The sequence below is a fragment of the Meriones unguiculatus genome, chromosome 14, assembly GCF_030254825.1.
Source record: "Meriones unguiculatus strain TT.TT164.6M chromosome 14, Bangor_MerUng_6.1, whole genome shotgun sequence".
Lineage (NCBI taxonomy): Eukaryota > Metazoa > Chordata > Mammalia > Rodentia > Muridae > Meriones > Meriones unguiculatus.
In genome coordinates this window covers 72775996-72794146 of record NC_083361.1, presented here as the reverse complement: position 1 = coordinate 72794146, position 18151 = coordinate 72775996, and the positions used below count along the sequence as shown (strand labels likewise).

Genomic DNA, 18151 nt, shown 5'->3' with positions numbered 1-18151 from the left:
TTATATTGCTTTTATTACTACAATTATGTAGTACAATGTAATATGAGGAATAGTAATATTTTATTCCAGTAGTTATATCATTATTTAGGATTATTGTAGCTCACCTGGGTCTTCCTCTGTTTCCATACAAACCTGAATATTCTCCTTTCAGGTTCTAAAACAACTAATTTATAAACCAATGTTCATATTATTTGACATATTTAACCTCAGTACAGTAGTTGAAGTACTCTGGAACAATGTGCTGAAATAATGTTATTGTTCAATGTGATACCAAACTGTATGAAAGTATATAAAAGCAGTTCTTTCCACTTAAAATATGTTAATAGAAAGACAGAGGATGAAATAAATGCATTAGAGATTGGACATACCAGGAAAAATCTTAACCTACTAGAACCGAAGGCCAGATATGTGATGCCTTTCTGAGTATAGAGAAAGAATGAGTCACTACAACTTGTGTTGATATTAAATGAAGGGAATCTGTTGTTTACAGGAAAAAAAACTGTAGGTATAATAAATTTTATGTCACTCAATACTGCATAGCCTAAAACAAAAAAAAATGAAAAAAAAGTAAGCTGTATGGGGAAGAGGAGAAAAAAATAATAACCACTATGTTTTTTTACATTACTTAAGAATCCGTTAGCAAGCAAGGTACAGTGGTGAAGGCCTGTAATCCTAGCACTGAGGGAGACAGAGACAGGTAGATCTTTGTGAGTTAGAGGCCAGTACGGGCCTCTAAAAAAGGGAGTCCAGGACATCCAAGACTACACAAAAAAACCCTTTCACAAACAAAACAAAACAGAAACATTAGCCTTTTCAGAGCTGTTGACTCAGAAAGATTTGACTATCTAATCATTATAGCCATAGCAACATAATGACATTGGTCAGTGATGTCTCTGTGTAAAAATGTATAACTTTCTAGCTAGCATATAAATCCCTTTTTTTCACATATGCTAGGATTAATAATACAAAATTAAGGCATGAGCAGATTCAGTGTTTACCAGTAAATCTTTTCTTTTTTCTAACTGACCCTACTTTATCAGGTCTCAAAAAGGCTGGCTGCATGATCATCCTCTGTGGCCCAGCAAGGCTGCACCCTCCAGGAGTTAATGATCAGAGAGCCTGCCACTGAGTTCATGTCAGAGACATGAACATGATCTTGTGGCTACACGGAGCCCCTGCGCTCCTTACTGGGGAAATCAAGTGGAAACAAAGCAGCCAATGGGCTTCCTTTGAACAGGGGTCTAGGTCCACTCCATGCATGGTCCTTATCTGGAGTATCAATCTCTGAAGCAGCGCCCCCCCACCCCCGCCTTGCCTAGGTATTTTGGTTCTGTGGTTTTTCTTATGGAGTCCCTGTCCCCTCCAGGCCTTTCTATCTCCTTCTTCTTCCAAAAGGGTTCAGGAACTCTGCCCAAAGTTTGGCTGAGTCTTACCTCCTTTGATACCATGGTTGATAGTCATTGAGAGGTCCTCTGAGGAAGACTCCTGTCCTATACCTTGTCTTCTCCTACTTCTGATGTCTATCCTGTTTACCATTCTGAATGAGGATTAATCATTTTTCATAAGGTCCTTCTTGTGATTTAGCTTCTTTAGGAATATAGATATTAGTATGTTTATACTATATTATATGGCTAATATCCACTTTTAGTGAGTATATATCATTTGTGTCATTCTGTTTCTTGATTACCTCACTCCGGATGATCTTTTCTAGTTCACAATATTTGTCTGCAAGTTTCGTGATTTCCTTGTTTTTAATTGCTGAGTAGTATTCCATTGTGTGAATATACCACAATTTCTATATCATTTCCTCAGTTGAAGGACATCTGAGTTGTTTCCAGATTCTGGCTATTACAAATAAAGCTGCTATGAGCACTGGTTGAGCAAATATACTTGTTGTATGCTTGAGCATATTTTGGATATATGCCTAGGAGTGGTATAGCTGGATTTTGAGGAAGCACGATTCCTAAATGTCTGAGAAAGGGCCAGATTGATTTCCAAAGCGGTTGTTCAAGTTTACATTCAAACCAGCAATGGAAGAGCGATCCCCTGTCTCCACATCCTTTCCAACATGCATCATCCCTAGTTTTTATCTTAACCATTCTGATGGGTGTGAAGTGAAATCTCAGGGTCGTTTTAATTTGCATTTACAGAGTGTCTAAGGACATTGAGCATTTTTAAATGTTTCTCTGCCATTCTATATTCCTCTACAGAGAATTGTCTGTTTAGCTCTGTACCCCATTTTTTTAATTTTTTATTTAACTTTTATTAATTACACTTTATTCATTTTGTATCTCCCATAAGCCCCTCCCGGTCCCACCCTCCTCCCCCTTTCTGCATGCACGCCCCTCCCCAAGTCCACTGATAGGGGAGGTCCTCCTCTCCTTCTTTCTGATCTTAGTCTATCAGTTCTCATCAGAAGTGGCTGCATTGTCAGGGTTCTAGGTTATCTCCATGAATAGTCCTTGGTTGGAGTATGAGTCTCTGGGAAGTTCCCTGCTTGGTTTGTTGGTGTTTAATTTCTTGAGTTCTTTACATATTCTGGATATGAGCCCTCTGTCAGATAGAGGGTTGGGGAAGATCCTTTCCCGGTCTGTAGGCTGTTGTTTTCTTCTGATAACAGTGTCCTTTGCTTTACAGAAGCTTTTCAGTTTCATGAAGTCACATTTATTAATTGTAGATCTTAATTAATTAATTGTAGAGGCTGTGCTGTTGGTATTGTGTTCAGGAAGTTGTCTCCTGTGCCAGTGAGATCTAGGCACTTCCCCACTTTTTCTTCTCACCTATTTAGTGTGTCTGGTTTTATGTTGAGGTCTTTGATCCACTTGGACTTTAGTTTTGTGCAGGATGATAAATACAGATCTATTTGTATTTTTCTACATATACACATCAAGTTAGACCAGCACCATGTGTTGAAGATGCTGTATTTTTCCATTATATGGTTTAACATCTTTGTCAAAAATTAAATTTCCATAGGTGTGTATGTTCATTTGATTCCATTGGTCCACCAATGTGTTTCTATGCCAGTACTATGCGATTATTATTATTGTTGCTCTACAGGAGAGCCTCAGATCTCTGATGGAGATACCTACAGAAAATCTTTTATTGTACAGGGTTGTTTTAGCTATCTTTTGTTGTTGTTGTTTTTGTTTTTCCATATGAAATTGAGAATTGTTCTTTCATGGTCAGTAAAAAAACTGTTAGTATTTCGAATGGAATTTCATTGAATCTGTACATTGCATTTAGGAGGATATCCATTTTCACTACGTTAATCCTACTGATACATGAGCATGGGCTTTCTCTCCATCTTCTGATATCTTCTTCAATTTCTTTCTTCAAATGTTTAAAGTTGTTTTTGTTTTTCATATAAGTCTTTCACCTGCTTGGTTAGAGTCACATGAAAGTACTTTATTTTTTTTTTTTGTGGCTATTGTGAAGAATGCTTTTTCTCTAATTTCTTTCTCAGCCCCTTTGTCTTTTGTATACAGGAGGGCTTCAGATCTTTTTTAGTTCATTTTGTTTCCAGCAACTTTGCTGAAGGTGTTTATCAGCTGAAGGAGTTCTCTGGTAAAATATTAGGGTCACTCATATATACTATCATATCATCTGTGTATATTGATACTTTAACTTCTTCCTTTCCGAATTAGGGTCACTCATATATACTATCATATCTGTGTATATTGATACTTTAACTTCTTCCTTTCCGAATTGTATCCCCTTGATCTCCTTTTGTTGTCTTATTGCTCTAGCTAGGACCTCAGGAACTATGTTAAAGAGATAAGGAGAAGGTGGTCAACTTTGCCTTGTCCCTGAGTTCAGTAGGATTGATTTATGTTTCTCTACATTTACTTTGATGTTGGCTATAGGCTTGTATATTGTTTTTACTATATTTTGGTATGTACTTTGTAACCCTGATCTCTCCAAAACTTTAAACGTGAACGGGTATTAAATTTTGTCAAAAGTTTTTTCGGCATCTAAGTAGATGATCATGTGGTTTTTGTCTTTCAGTTTGTTTATATGGTGGATTACATTGATGGATTTTCATATGTTGAACCACCACTGCATGTTTGGTATGAAGCCTACTTGGTAGTGGTAGATGATGTCTTGAACGTGTTCTTGGATTCAGTTTGTGTGTATTTTATTGAGATTTTGTGTCAATGTTCATAAGAGAGATTGGTCTGAAGTTCTCTTTCTTTGTAGGGTCTTTGTGCAGTTTAGGTATCCACGTGATTGTGGCCTCATAGAAAGAGTTTGGTAATGTTCTTTCTGCTTCTATTCTGTTAGAATAGTTAGAATAGTTAGAAGAATATTGGTGTTATATTTTCTTTGAAGGTTTGACTGCATTCTGTGCTGAAACCATCTGGCTCTGGGCTTTTTTTTTTTTCAATGCAGTTTATTCAGGAACCTTGAACAAACATCTGACCCTGGGAAAGCCAGCCCACAGCTTAAATAGCCTCTGGGTAGCCAACCCCAGCGTGCCACGTGGGAAATGCAGATAGGTCCACATACATGGAAGCAAGCCAGATCCTCAGCCTTAGCCAAATGTGGAGTTGTTTGTGACAGAGAGCACTCACCATTGGGAAGGTGGAAGGCGGAAACCAGCTCCATCTTTAAGGCACAGCTTTCTGCAGCTCTCTACAGTTCCCCCTTTTTGTTTTGGATGCATCAGGCAAGAGTAGAGGTCTAATCTCTGATATTAGAAATAAATTGGGACTTTGTACTGATGTTCATTTAGGTGTCATCCACCCAAAGAGCATCAGACCCGACTGATACCTTTTTCTCAGAGGCGGGACCTGGGGCATCAACCCGCATGCAATCAGACATGCTCTTCTCTGGGTCCAAAGCGGCTGACTGAGTGCAGTGCTTAGCCTCGCATCCTGAGCATAACATTTTAGCTTTTGGTGGTAGCCAACCATGCTTGGGGAGACTGTCCTGCTTCAATGGCTGTAAAGGCCTGAATGGTCATGGCTGCATTACGCTGTTGTGAGACTCTAATCTTGCATATATACCACAGGCAAACCAAGGAGACCAACACCAGAAGGCCTGCTAACGCTCCCATGCCCGAACATTCCTTCAGATGATTCATGGCTGCAGCAATCCATGATGATAATCCTGCGTCCACTCTGGTAGAATTTACTGTGACAATGGCCACTCTCAGCTGCTCCATTGTAGTATCGAATTCTCCAGTCCAATTACCTAAAATATAGCTCGACAATTGTTTAGACAGATTTGCAGCACAGGAAAAATTCTCATGTTATATGCTAGTGACACAAAGTCCAGCATATTTTCATTGACAGCCAAGTTGAGCGATTTGCCATAGGGTATCAATTTGCTCCTGCACGAGGTCAATCCTCTGATTGAACACCATCAAGCTTCCTTTTAGTTGAGCATTAATTCCTTTTTGTACAACTAAGGCATGAGCTACATTGACTAAATGATTATTCAGGGTCTGAGCAGTCTGCCCATGGGCAACTGTTGGGCAGAGTGAATGGAATTTTTTTTTGCTTTTGTTTTTGTTTTTGTTTTGTTTTTGTATAGTATACTTTTGATGGCAGCTTCTATTTCCTTAAATGGTCTTAGATAAAAGACTATTTAAGGGGCTGGAGAGATGGCTCAAAGGTTAAGAGCACTGCTGTTCTTCAAAGGTCTGAGTTCAATTCCCAGCTACCACATCATGGCTCACAACCATGAGATCTGGTGCCCTATACTAGTTAGTATGCATGTGTGCATGCAGGCAGCACACTATACATAATAATCTTTTTTTAAAAAGGAAATAAAGACTATTTAATTTATTTAACTAATTTTGATTCAGCTTTGGTAAATGGAATCTATCAAGAAAGAAGAAAAATTTCAACCCAATGAGATCACCTACACCCAAGAAAACACAGGACATAAAAAACAACAACAACAAAAAAAAAAAAACACAAACACAATCACCACCAATTCCACAATAAAAGGAACTAATAATCATTGGTCACTAATAGCTATTAATATCAATGGTCTCAACTCTCCAATTAAAAGACACAGACTGACAGATTTGTTGCAGAAACACGATCCAATATTCTGCTGCATTCAAGAAACACACTTCTGATACAAATATAGACACTATCTTAGAGTAAAGGGCTAGAAAAAGTTTTCCAAGCAAATGGACACAAGAAGCAAGCTGAAGTACCCATCCTAATAGCTAATAAAATAGACTTTCAATCAAAAGAGATGAAGAGGGACACTTCATTCTCATCAAATGAAAAATCAACCAGGAGGACATCACAATTATACATATCTATGTCCAAAATACAAGGGCTCCTGCATTTGTCAAAAAAAAAAAACATAATTAAAGCTCAAATCACACATTGAGACCAATACCTTACTAGTGGGAGACTTCAACACATATTCTCAACAAGAAATATATCATTTAGATGGAAGCTAACAAGATAAATACAACACTTACAAAGATCTTAATTAAATGGACCTAATCAATGTCTACAGAATCTTTCACCCCAATGCAAAAGTGTATCCCCTCTTCTCATCACACAACAGAACGGTCTTCAAAATTCAGCATATATTCGAGCACAAGGCAAGCCTCAACAGACACAAGAAGACTGAGATAAACTCTTATATCCTCTCAGATCACCATGGTCATGGTCTAAAACTGGACCTCAACAATAACAGAAATAACAAAAAGCCTACACACACATGGAAAATACACAATTCTGTACTCAATGACACCTAGGTCAGGGGGAAATAAAGAAAGAAATTAAAGACTTCCTGGAACTTAATGAAAATAAAGGTACAACTTACCCTTACTTGTGAGACACAATGAAAGCAATTCTAAGAGGAAAGTGCAGAGCACTAAGTGCCTTTATAAAGAAATTCAAGGCATCTCATACAAGCAAATTAATGGCACACCTGAAAGCACTAGAAAAAAAAAGCAGACGTATCAAAAGGAGTAGAGGGCTGGAAATAATCCAAATTAGGGCTAAAATCAATTGTGGTACATCTATGTGGTACATACAATGGAATATTACTCAGCAATGAAAAATAAGGAAATCATGAAATTTGCAGGTAAATGGTGGGACCTGGAAAGGATCATCCTGAGTGAGTTGTCCCAGAAGCAAAAAGACACACACAGTATATACTCACTCATATAAACATACAACATAGGACAAACCCACTAAAATCTGTGCATCTAAAGAAACTAAGCAAGAGAGAGGACCCTAACTAAAACGGTCAATCCCTATCCTGAAAGGCAAAGAGGATGGACATCAGAAGAAGAAAAAAAAAAAACAGGAAACAACCTAGGAATATTCTACAGTGGACTACTGAAAGCCAGAAGAAGAAAACAGGAAACAAACTAGGAACCTACCACAGAGGGCCTCTGAAAGCCTCTGCCCTACAGACTATCAAAGCAGATGCTGAGCCTGATGGGCAACTGTTGGGCAGAGTGAATGGAATTTTATGTAAGAAGTGGGAAATAGTAAGAGCTGGAGAGGACAGGGTCTCCACAAAAAGAGCAACAGAACAAGAAAATTTGAACACAGGGAACTTCCCAGAGACTCATACTCCAACCAAGGACTCTTCATGGAGATAACCTAGAACCCCTGCACAGATGTAGCCCATGGCAGTTCAATGTCCAAGTGGGTTACATAGTAATGGGAAGAGGGACTGCCTCTGACATAATCTGACTGGCCTGCTCTTTGATCACCTCCCCCTAAGCGGGGAGAAGCCTTACCAGGCCACAGTAGAGGACAATGCAGCCACTTTTGATGTGAACTGATAGACTAAGATCAGAAAGGAGAGGAGAACTTCTCCTATCAGTGGACTTGGGGAGTGGCATGCATGCAGAAAGAGGAGAGAGGGTGGGATCAGGTGGGGAGGAGGGAGGGGCCTATGGGGGGATACAAAATGAATAAAGTGAGCAGTCCTGTTAGGCCACAGAGGAGGGCTTTGCAGCCAGTCCTGAAGATACCTGATAAAACAGGATCAGATGAATGGGGAGGAGGTCCCTCCCCATCAGTGGACTTGGAAAGGGGCACGGTGGAGATGAGGGAGGGAGGGAGGGAGGGACTGGGAGGGAATGAGGGATCGGGACATGGCTGGGATACAGAGTTAATAAAATGTAACTGATAAAAAAAAATAAAATAAAAAAAAATAAAAAAAAAGAAACAAAGAAGAAAACAATTCAAAGAATCAATGTAGCCAAGTGCTGGTTCTTAGAGAAAATCAACAAGATATACAAACCCTTAGTCAAACTAACTAAAGAGTAGAGAGACATTGTCCATTTCCACAAAATCAGAAATGAAAAGGTGGACATGACAAAAGACATTGAGGAATTCCAAGGAATCATTAGGTTCTACTTCTTCAAAAGCCTATATGCAACAAAATTTGAAAATATAAAAGTAGATATTTTCTTATTCCTAGATGGAGCACAGATTTTTCACTATGTTCATGAAAAACAGAATGGTACTGGAGGAAACTTGAAAATGACATAATCCATTAATATGAATCCATTTAAAAAATTAAGACTCATTATATTCTCCCACGGGTCTCATACTCTTATACACTACAAACAAACAAACAAACAAAAATGTTAAAACTTGCTCCTTTTTCATTTACTCAAGATTATACTGTCAACTTTCTCAACAATATTACTGTAGCTGATTTCTTAAAAAAACATTTTTATATATTTGATATTTAGTTATGTCTCTCACTGTATGTGTGTGAGAGAGAGAGAGAGAGAGAGAGAGAGAGAGAGAGAGAGAGCGCACACAGATGTCTGTGTAGTCCAGAAAAATTCTCAGATCCATTGGACCTGGAGTTACAGGCAGTTGGAAGCTGCCCAGCGTGGATGCTGGGAACATGGGTCCTCTGCAAGAAAAACACTTTTTCTCAATTGCGGAAGTCATTTCTTCCACCCCTTCAGATAATTTTAAAATTTTCCAGGGAATCTTATGAAAGAAGGGCAAGATAGAAAGACCTAGAGGGGACAGGATCCCCACAAGGAGAACAACAGAAACAAAAACTCTGAGCAAAGGGGTCTTTTCTAAGACTGATACTACAACCTAGGACGATGCATGGAGATAGCCTAGAACCCCTGCACAGATGTAGTCCATGGCAGGTCAGTGTCCAAGTGGGTACCCTAGTAAGGGGAACATGGACTGTTTCTGACATGAACTCAATGGCTGGCTTCTTGATCACCTCCCCTTGATAGGGAAGCAGCCTTACCAGTCCACAGAGAAGAAAAATGCAGCCAGATGGAAGAGGAGGAGGACCTCCCCTATCAGTGGACTTAGAGAGGGGCAGAGAGGAGATGAGGGAGTGAAGGTGGGATTGGGAGGGGATGAAAGTGGAGGCTACAGCTGGGATACAAAGTGAGTAAACTGCAATTAATAAAAAAATAAATTAATTAAAAAATTGGCATAACCTTTCTTCTTGCCTTTTTTTGTCCACACTTTAGTACATTTATGTAAAGTAATAAATTTATTTCGTATAAAAAAATGTTTCATGATATGAATAGGTCAAAATAGAGAAGAGAACAAAACCAACAAAAAAAACTGAAGATTTCATTGTTTGCCCTGCATTGAGTGTTATTAAAGGTTACCATGCTTATAACCTAAATCTTTCTAACAGAATACTCTGTTTTCAGGGTGACACCAAGGACCGTACTCTTGATATTTTCTTCTTATTTAGCCATAGAAGAAATCAATAGGAACCCTAATATTTTACCTAACATTTCTCTGCTAGTTAAAGTTGATTGTAACCTGTATGTTGATGAATGGAGGAATGGTTTTTCCTTGAAAAGAGTGGAACATAGTCCTAACTACTATTGTACAAATCAGAGAAGATATGTAATTGTACTTACTGGACCCATATGGTTCAGGTCTGCTTATGTTGGACGATACCTGTACATCTCCAGAACTCCAGAGGTAAGTCTAGTTGTGTTACTTTAATGAAATAACATCTCACTTGAGATTGTCTATCTGAGTACCAAGACAAGACTAAGAAGCTGAGAGAGGGCTTATGTCTATTGGGATCCATCAAATACTCAAAACACTTTCTTTGGAAAAAACAAGTTTATACAAATAGGCATAAAAGACAACAGTAATGTGAAATGTTTTACCAGAAGTCTTAATTTATCTGTATTTGTTGAGATAATCACAACAAGTTGAATATGGTCTTGATAATGAGAGGAGAAAGAAATTGCTTTCTAAAATTCTCAGCATTTGCCTAAAATACTTAGGTCTCTGAGCATTATGCACTTCACCTTCTTCATGTTGTTGCGTTTGTTCTTTCTCCTTCAGCTTTACTATGGTCATTTTCATCCTCTCCTGAGTGAACATGAACAGTTTCCTTATCTCTACCAGATGTCTCCCAAGGACACATCCTTACCACTAGCCATGGTGTCCCTAGTGGTTCATTTCAGATGGAACTGGGTGGGAGTAATCATTTCAGATGATGACAATGGAATTCAATTTCTTTCTGAGTTGAGAGAAGAAATGCAAATATCTGTTGTCTGTTTAGAATTTGTGTCTATTATCACAAACGATATTGACTTGCATTTAAAAATGTTTCCTAAGATTTTAAATACAATCTTATTGTCAACAGCAAAAGTTATATTTGTTTATGGAGACAAAGACGCTATCATACATCCACACTTTCTTGCATGGAATCATATTCTCTTCAGTAAGATATGGATCAGTATGTCACAATTTGATATAATAACAATAGATGGTGATTTCTTGCTTAAACCTACCTATGGGACTCTAATTTTTTCACACCATCATTCTGAGATGTCAGGCTTTAAAAAATTTATGCGGACAGTGCACCCTTCAAACTACAGTAATGATATCTCCTTTGCTAGACAATGGTGGATTTGTTTTAACTATTCTTTGCCACCATTTAATTGTGAGAAACTGAAGAATTGTCCACTTGACACCCTATTTAAGTGGTTATTCAGGCCACCACTTGAAATGTCGATGAGTGATACATCTTATAACTTGTACAATGCTGTGTATGCTGTGGCCCACTCGCTCCACAAGATGCTTCTGAAACAAGAAGAGACATGGCCAGCGAATGCTGGGAAGGATCTGGAATTTGACTCCTCAAAGGTAATGGAGTGTATACATTGCATGTTTACATACATTGCATGTTTACATACATTGCATGTTTACATACATTGCATGCTTACATTATTCTACAGGGCACATATGTCATAGAGATGAAAATATTTTTTAATTTTTTATTTTTTTAATATTAATTAGGGCTTATTCAATTTCTATCCCAGCTCTAGCCTCCTCTCCAATCCCACCTTCACTCCTTATCTCCTCCCATTCCCCTTTACAAGTCCACTGATAAGGGAGATCCTCCTCCCCTACCATTTGTTCCTAGCTTATCAGATCTCACCAGGACTGGTTGCATTGTCCTCCTTTGTAGCTGGGCAATTCTGCTCCCACCTCGGGAAGGGGAGGGTGGTCAAAGAGCATTCCACTGAGTTCATGTGAGAGACAGTCCTTGTTCCCCTTACTGGGGTACCCAGTTGAAGACTGAGCTGCCATGGTCTACGTCTAGGCAGGGGTTCTAGGTTACATCAATGAACAGTACTTTTCTTGGAGCATCAGTCTCAGAAAAGCCTCCTGTGCCCAGATATTTTGGTTCTGTTGCTCTCCTTGGGAAGTTCCTGTCCTATCCAGGTCTTACTATCTCCCCCTTCTTTCATATGATACCCTGCACTCTTCCCAAAATTATGAGTTATGAGTTTCAGTATCTGCTTTGATACCCTGTTTGGTAGAGTCTTTCAGGGGCTCACTGTGGTAGGCTCCTGTCCTATTTCCTGTTTCCTCCTTCTTTCACTGTCCATCCCCTTCTTGCTGAGTGAGGATTGATCATCTCACCCAGCATCCTCTTTCTTGCATAGCTTCTTTAGGTGTACAGATTTTAGTGTGTTTATCCTGTATTACAAGCCTAATATCCACTTATAAGTGAGTATATACCATGTGTGTCTTTCTGCTTCTGGGATACCTCAGTCAGGATGATCTTTTCTAGATCCCATTTGCGTACAAAATTTCATGATTTCCTTGTTTTTAATTGCTGAGAAGTATTCCGTTGTGTAAAGGTACCACAGTTTCAGTGTCCATTCCTCCATTGAGGGACATCTGGGTTGTTTCCAGGTTCTGGCTATTAAAAATAAAGCTACTAGAAATATGGTTGAACTAATGTCCTTGTTGTGCACCTGAGCATATCTTGAATATATGCCTTCGAGTGGGGTAGCTGGATCCTGAGGAATTACAGATGATTCACTTTGTATCCCAGCTGCAGCCCTTTCCCTCATTCCCTTCCAACTCTACCATCTTTCCCTCATCTCCTCACATGTTTCTCCCCAGGCCCACTGTTCATGGAGGTAGAGGTGTTCAAAGAGCCAGCCACTGAGTTCATGTGAGAGACAGCCCCTGTTCCCCTTACTAGGACACCCACTTGGACACTGAGCTGCCATGGGCTATATCTGTGCAGGTGTTCTAGATTTTCTCCATGCATGGTCTTGGGTTCGAATATCAGTCTCAGCAAAAACCTCTGGCCCAGATATTTTAGTTCTATTGCTCTCCTTTTTGAGTTTCTGATCCCCTCAGATCTTTTTCTCTCCCTTCTTTCTAAGATTCCGTGCACTCTGGCCAAAGTGTGGCTATGATTCTCAGCATTTTCTTTGATACCCTGATGTGTGGAGGCTTTCAGAGGCCCTCTGGGTTGGCGCCTCTCCTGTGCCGTTTTTTCTCCTTCTTCCAGTGTCCATCCGTTTGTCTTTCTGAGTGAGGATAGACTATCTTACCCAGGGTCATCCTTCTTCCCCAGCTTTATTTTTTTGTTTTTATTATTAGTTACATTTTATTAACTCTGTATCCCAGCTGTATCTCACTCCCTCAATCCCACCCTCCTGCCCTGCCCCTTTCCAAGTCCACTGATAGGAGAGGACCTCCTTCCCTTTTATCTGACTCTTTTTTATCAGATATCTTCAGGACTGGCTGCATAGTCCTCCTCTGTGGCCTAGCAGGGCTGCTCCTCCCTTAGGGGGTGGGGAGGTCAAAGAGCCTGCCATTGAGTTCATGTCAGAAATACTCCCTGTTTCCCTTCCTTGGGAAACCCACTTGGTTACTGAGCTACCAAGGGCTACAACCGAGCAGAGGTTCTAGTTTATGTCCATACATGGTCCTTGGTTGGAGAAACAGTCTCATATAAGACCCCTGTGCCCAGATATATTTGGTCCTTGTAGAGCTCCTATCCTCTCCAGGTCATACTAACTCCCACTTCTTTCATATGATTCCCTGCACTTTGCCGAAGCTTTGGTTATGAGTCTTAGTATCTGCTTTGATACGCTGTTAGGTAGAGTAGGCTCCTGTCCTATTACTTGTTTTCTTCTATGTCCAATGCCCATCCCATTTGACTTTCTAAGTGAGGATTGATCATCTTATCCCGGGTCCTCTTTCTTGTTCATCTTCTTTAGGTATACAGAATTTAGTATGTTTATCCTATCTTATAGGTCTATATAAGTATATACCATGTAAATCCTTCTGGGATACCTCACTCAGAATGAACTTTTCTATATCTGACCATTTGCCTGCAAATTTTATGATTTCCTCGTTTTTGATTGCTGAGTAGTATTCCATTGTGTAAAAATACCACAATTTCTGTATCCATTCCTCCATTGATGGACATCTGGGTTGTTTCCAGGTTCTTTGCCCAGCTTTCTTAGGTGCACATATTTTAGTGTGTTCATTCTATATTATATGTCTAACATCCACTTATAAATGAGTATATGCCATGTGTGTCTTTCTTCTTCTAGTTCACCCCACTCAGGATGATTTTCTCTAGTTCCCACCATTTGCCTGAAAATTTCATGATTTTCCTGATTTTAATTCCTGAGTCGTATTCCACTGTGTAAATGTACCACAATTTTTCTATTCATTCCTTTACTGATGGAAATCTGGATTGTTTCCAACTTCTGGCTATTACAAATAAAGCTGCTTTGATCATGGCTGAGTAAATTTCCTTGTATTTGAGCATCTTTTGGATATATGTCCAAAAGTGGTATAGCTGGATCTTGAGGAAACACTATTCCTAAATGAGATAAAATTCTTAAAAAAGTTTACATTCCACCAGCAGTGGAGGAGGGTTCCCCTTTCTCCACAACCTCTCCAGCATGTGTTGTCTCTTGAGTTTTTTATCTTGGCCATTCTGATGGGTGTAAGGTGAAATCTTAGGGTCGTTTTGATTTGCATTTCCCTGATGGCTAATGAGGTTGAGCATTTCTTTAAATGTTTCTCTGCCATTCGATATTCCTATGCAGAGAATTCTCTATTTAGCTCTGTACCCCATTTTTTAATTAGATTACTTGATTTTTTGTTGTTTAACTTCTTTAGTGCTTTATATATACTGGATATTAGCCCTCTGTCAGATATAGGATTGGTGAAGATCTTTTCTCAGTCTGTAGGCTGTCGTTTTGTTCTGAAGACAGTATCCTTTGCTTTACAGAAGCTTTTCAGTTTCATGAGGTCCCATTTATTGATTGGTGTTCTGATCAGGAAGTTGTCTCCTGTGCCAATGAGTTCAAGGGTATTCCCCACTTTTCCTTCTAAGCGGTTTAGTGTGTCTAGTTTTGGCGCTTTCTCAGACAACTAGGAATAGCGCTTCCTCAAGATCCAGCCATACCACTCCTAGGCATATATCCAAAAGATTCTCTAGTACACAATAAGGACATTTGCTCAACTATGTTTGTAGCAGCCTTATTTGTAATAGCCAGAAGCTGGAAAAAGCCCAGATGCCCCTCAGTGGAGGAATGGATGCACAAATTGTGATATATCTACACAATGGAATATTACTCAGCAATAAAAAACAAGGAAATCATGAAATTTGCAGGTAAATGGTGGGATCTGGAAAAGATCATCCTGAGTGAGCTATCCCAGAAGCAGAGGGATGCACACGGTATATACTCACTCATATAGACATATAATATAGGATAAACCTACTAAAATCTGTAAAGAAACTAATAAAGAGGGAGGACTCTTGCTAAAATGCTCAATTCCTATCCAGAAAGGCAAAGAGGCTGGACATCAGAAGAAGGAGAAAAGAGGGAACAAGTCAGGAGCCTGACACAGAGGACCTCTGAAAAGCTCTGCCCTGCAGACTATCAATGTAGATACTGAGACTTATGGGCAACCTTTGGGTAGAGTGCAGGGAATCTTAGGAAAGAAGTGAGAAATAGTAAGATTTGGAGAGGACAGGAACTCCACAAGGAGAGCAACAGAACCAAAAAAAATCTGAGCACAGGAGTCTTTCCTGAAACTGCTATTCCAACCAAGGACTATGCATGGAGATTACCTAAGACCCCTGCACAGATGTACCTCATGGCAGTTCAGTATCCAAGTGGGTTCCATTGTAATAGGAACAGGGACTGTCTCTGACATGAACTGATTAGCCTGCTCTTTAATTTTCCTCCCCCTGAGGAGGAAGCAGTGTTACCAGGCCACAGAAGAAGACAAGGCAGCCACTCCTGATGAGACCTAATTGACTAGGATCAGAAGGAAGGAAAAGAAGTCCTCCCCTATCAGTGGACTTGGGGAGGGGCATGAATGCAGAGGGTGGAGGAAGGGAGGGATTGGGACAGGAGGAGGGAGGGAACCACGGGAGGGATACAAAGTGAGTAAACTGTAATTAATAAAGAAAAATAATAAAAAAATAAAAATAAAAAAATTCTTAAAAAAAAAAACAACAAGAATGCTGAGACTCTGAGTGCAGTGCTTAGCCTCGCATCCTGAGCATAACATTTTAGCTTTTTATGGTATCCAACCATGCTTGGGGCGAATGTCCTGCTTCAATGGCTGTAAAGGCCTGAATGATCATGGCTGCATCACACTGTTGTGAGACTGAGGGTCAGCCACTTTGGACCCAGAGAAGAGCATGTCTGATTGCATGCGGGTTGATACCCCAGGTCCCGCCTCTGAGAAAAAGGTCGGTCTGATGCTCTTTGGGTGGATGACACCTAAATGAACATCGGTACAAAGTCCCAATTTATTTCTAATATCAGAGATCAGACCTCTACTCTTGCCTGATGCGTCTAAAACAAAAAGGGGGAACTGTAGAGACGGAATGCTATGCCTTAAAGATGGAGCTGGTTTCCGCCTTCCACCTTCCCGATGGTGAGTGCTCTCTGTCACGAACAACTCCACATTTGGCTAAGGCCGAGGATCTGGCTTGCTTCCATGTATGTGGACCTATCTGCATTGCCCACGTGGCACGCCTGGGTTGGCTACCCAGAGGCTATTTAAGCTGTGGGCTGGCTTTCCCCAGGGTCAGATGATTGTTCAAGGTTCCTGAATAAACTGCATTGGAAAAAAAAACAAGAGTGCTGAGACTCAGAACCAGATGCTAAGACTCACAGCTGAACACTGGGAGGAGTGCAGAGAACTTTGTGGAAGAGTGGGAGAAATGATAGAAAGAATGATAGTCCAGAATGAAGAGGATCACCACAATAATAAACAGAGCCAAAACACCTGGTCCCAGCGTGGTGTAAGGGGCATGTAGAGACTGACACACCAACCACAGATGATGTGTGGACTGGACCTAGGCTGACTGCTCATGTATTCAATGGGCAGCTTGGTCTCCATGTGGGTTTTTTATTAAGGGAAACAGGGGCTGATTCTGACAAGGACTCTCTGACATCTTTTATACTTTTCAATCACTTGCGCATGGCAGGGCTGCCTTGCCAGGCCACCATAGCAGAGTATGCACACAGTCCTAATATGACTTGATGTGCTAGGCTGGGAAAGTGGGAAGGCTTCGCTTTTCAGAAGGGTAGGGGAAAGGAGATACAGGGAGGAAGGACTGAGGGGGTAATCAAAAGGAGAGGAAGAAAGGGGCTGTGATTAGGATGTAAGGTGAATAAACAAATGATGAAGATAGACAGAGGGATAAATAAATAAACCCTAAGTTCTAAATACATAGGAAAGAGAACCTTGCACCAGAATGAATATATTTATGTATTCTATCAAGGCAGATCATGTTACTGTCATAAATTATGAAGCAGTTAACACTGGCACCCAAGTAAGCATTTCACAATCTAAGTTAATAATCTTTAAGACTATTTCAATCAGACATGTATATCATGTTTTTCACATGTGAAAAAAATATTATATCGAGACATTCATAAATGGCAATAAGAGAATTATTTATACTATGTGATCAAAAAATTGCTGATTACGTCTGTGCAGACAGGCTATGTCCTTTCCATGCATGGTCCTTTGTTTGAGTATCAGTCTCAGAAAAGACCCGTTGGCCCAGATATTTTAGTTCTGTTGGTCACCTTGTGGAGCATCTGTTCCCTCCAGGTCTTTCTATCTTCCCCTTCTTTCATAAGATTCCCTGCACTTTGCCCAAAGTTTGGCTATGTTTCTCAAAATCTGCTTTGATATCCCCTGGAAGTTCATTCTCTAAGTGGGTACCCTAGTAAGGGTAACAGGGGCTGTCTCTGACATGAACTCCGTGGCTGGCTCCTTGATCACCTCTCCCTGATGGACTGGAAGGGAAGGCACCCTTATCAGTCCACAGAGGAAGACAATGCAGCCAATCCTGATGAGACCTGATAGGTTAGGATCAGAGGAAAAGTAAGGAGGACTTCACCTATCAGTGCAGTGGGGGACAGGCAGGGAAGAAGAGGAAGGGCAACAGGATTTAGAGGGAATAAGGGAGGAGCTACAGCTGGGATACAAAGTGAATAAATTGTAATAAATGAAAACAAATAAAAGAGAAAAAGCTGCTGATTAATGTAATGAACAAGTCTCAAATAATATGAAGTATTTCTGCTACTTTTTGCCCTCTTAAGGATCTCAGTTCCATACGTAATGATCAAATAATATTGTTGTCCTAATGAAGTAGATTATGTCTCACTAACCCCCAGGCATAAAATTTAAGCATTTATGTGTTAGGGCATCAAATCCATTGATAAAGCAGTATTTTTAAAGTATACTGAACTTTACATGTACATGGAATGTTTTCCATTTTTTACTACTGAGTACTCCTGAGAAAGTTATATTTCAGGAAAGCATAATGGAATTTAGGGTCATTCTAGACTTTATACTTTTTGTTCTAATGTGAAGTCATCATTGAAACTAAA

General features: G+C 39.9%; 1 protein-coding gene across 1 annotated transcript in view; it reads left to right on the top strand.

Moving 5' to 3' along the window:
* Positions 1 to 18151, top strand: part of LOC110549604 (vomeronasal type-2 receptor 116) — a 42816-nt gene that overhangs the window by 12885 nt on the left and 11780 nt on the right. The window contains exons 2-3 of the mRNA XM_060366217.1: positions 9641 to 9920; positions 10296 to 11102. Coding sequence (XP_060222200.1) covers positions 9641 to 9920; positions 10296 to 11102 — 1087 coding nt within the window. The remainder of the gene's footprint in view (positions 1 to 9640; positions 9921 to 10295; positions 11103 to 18151) is intronic.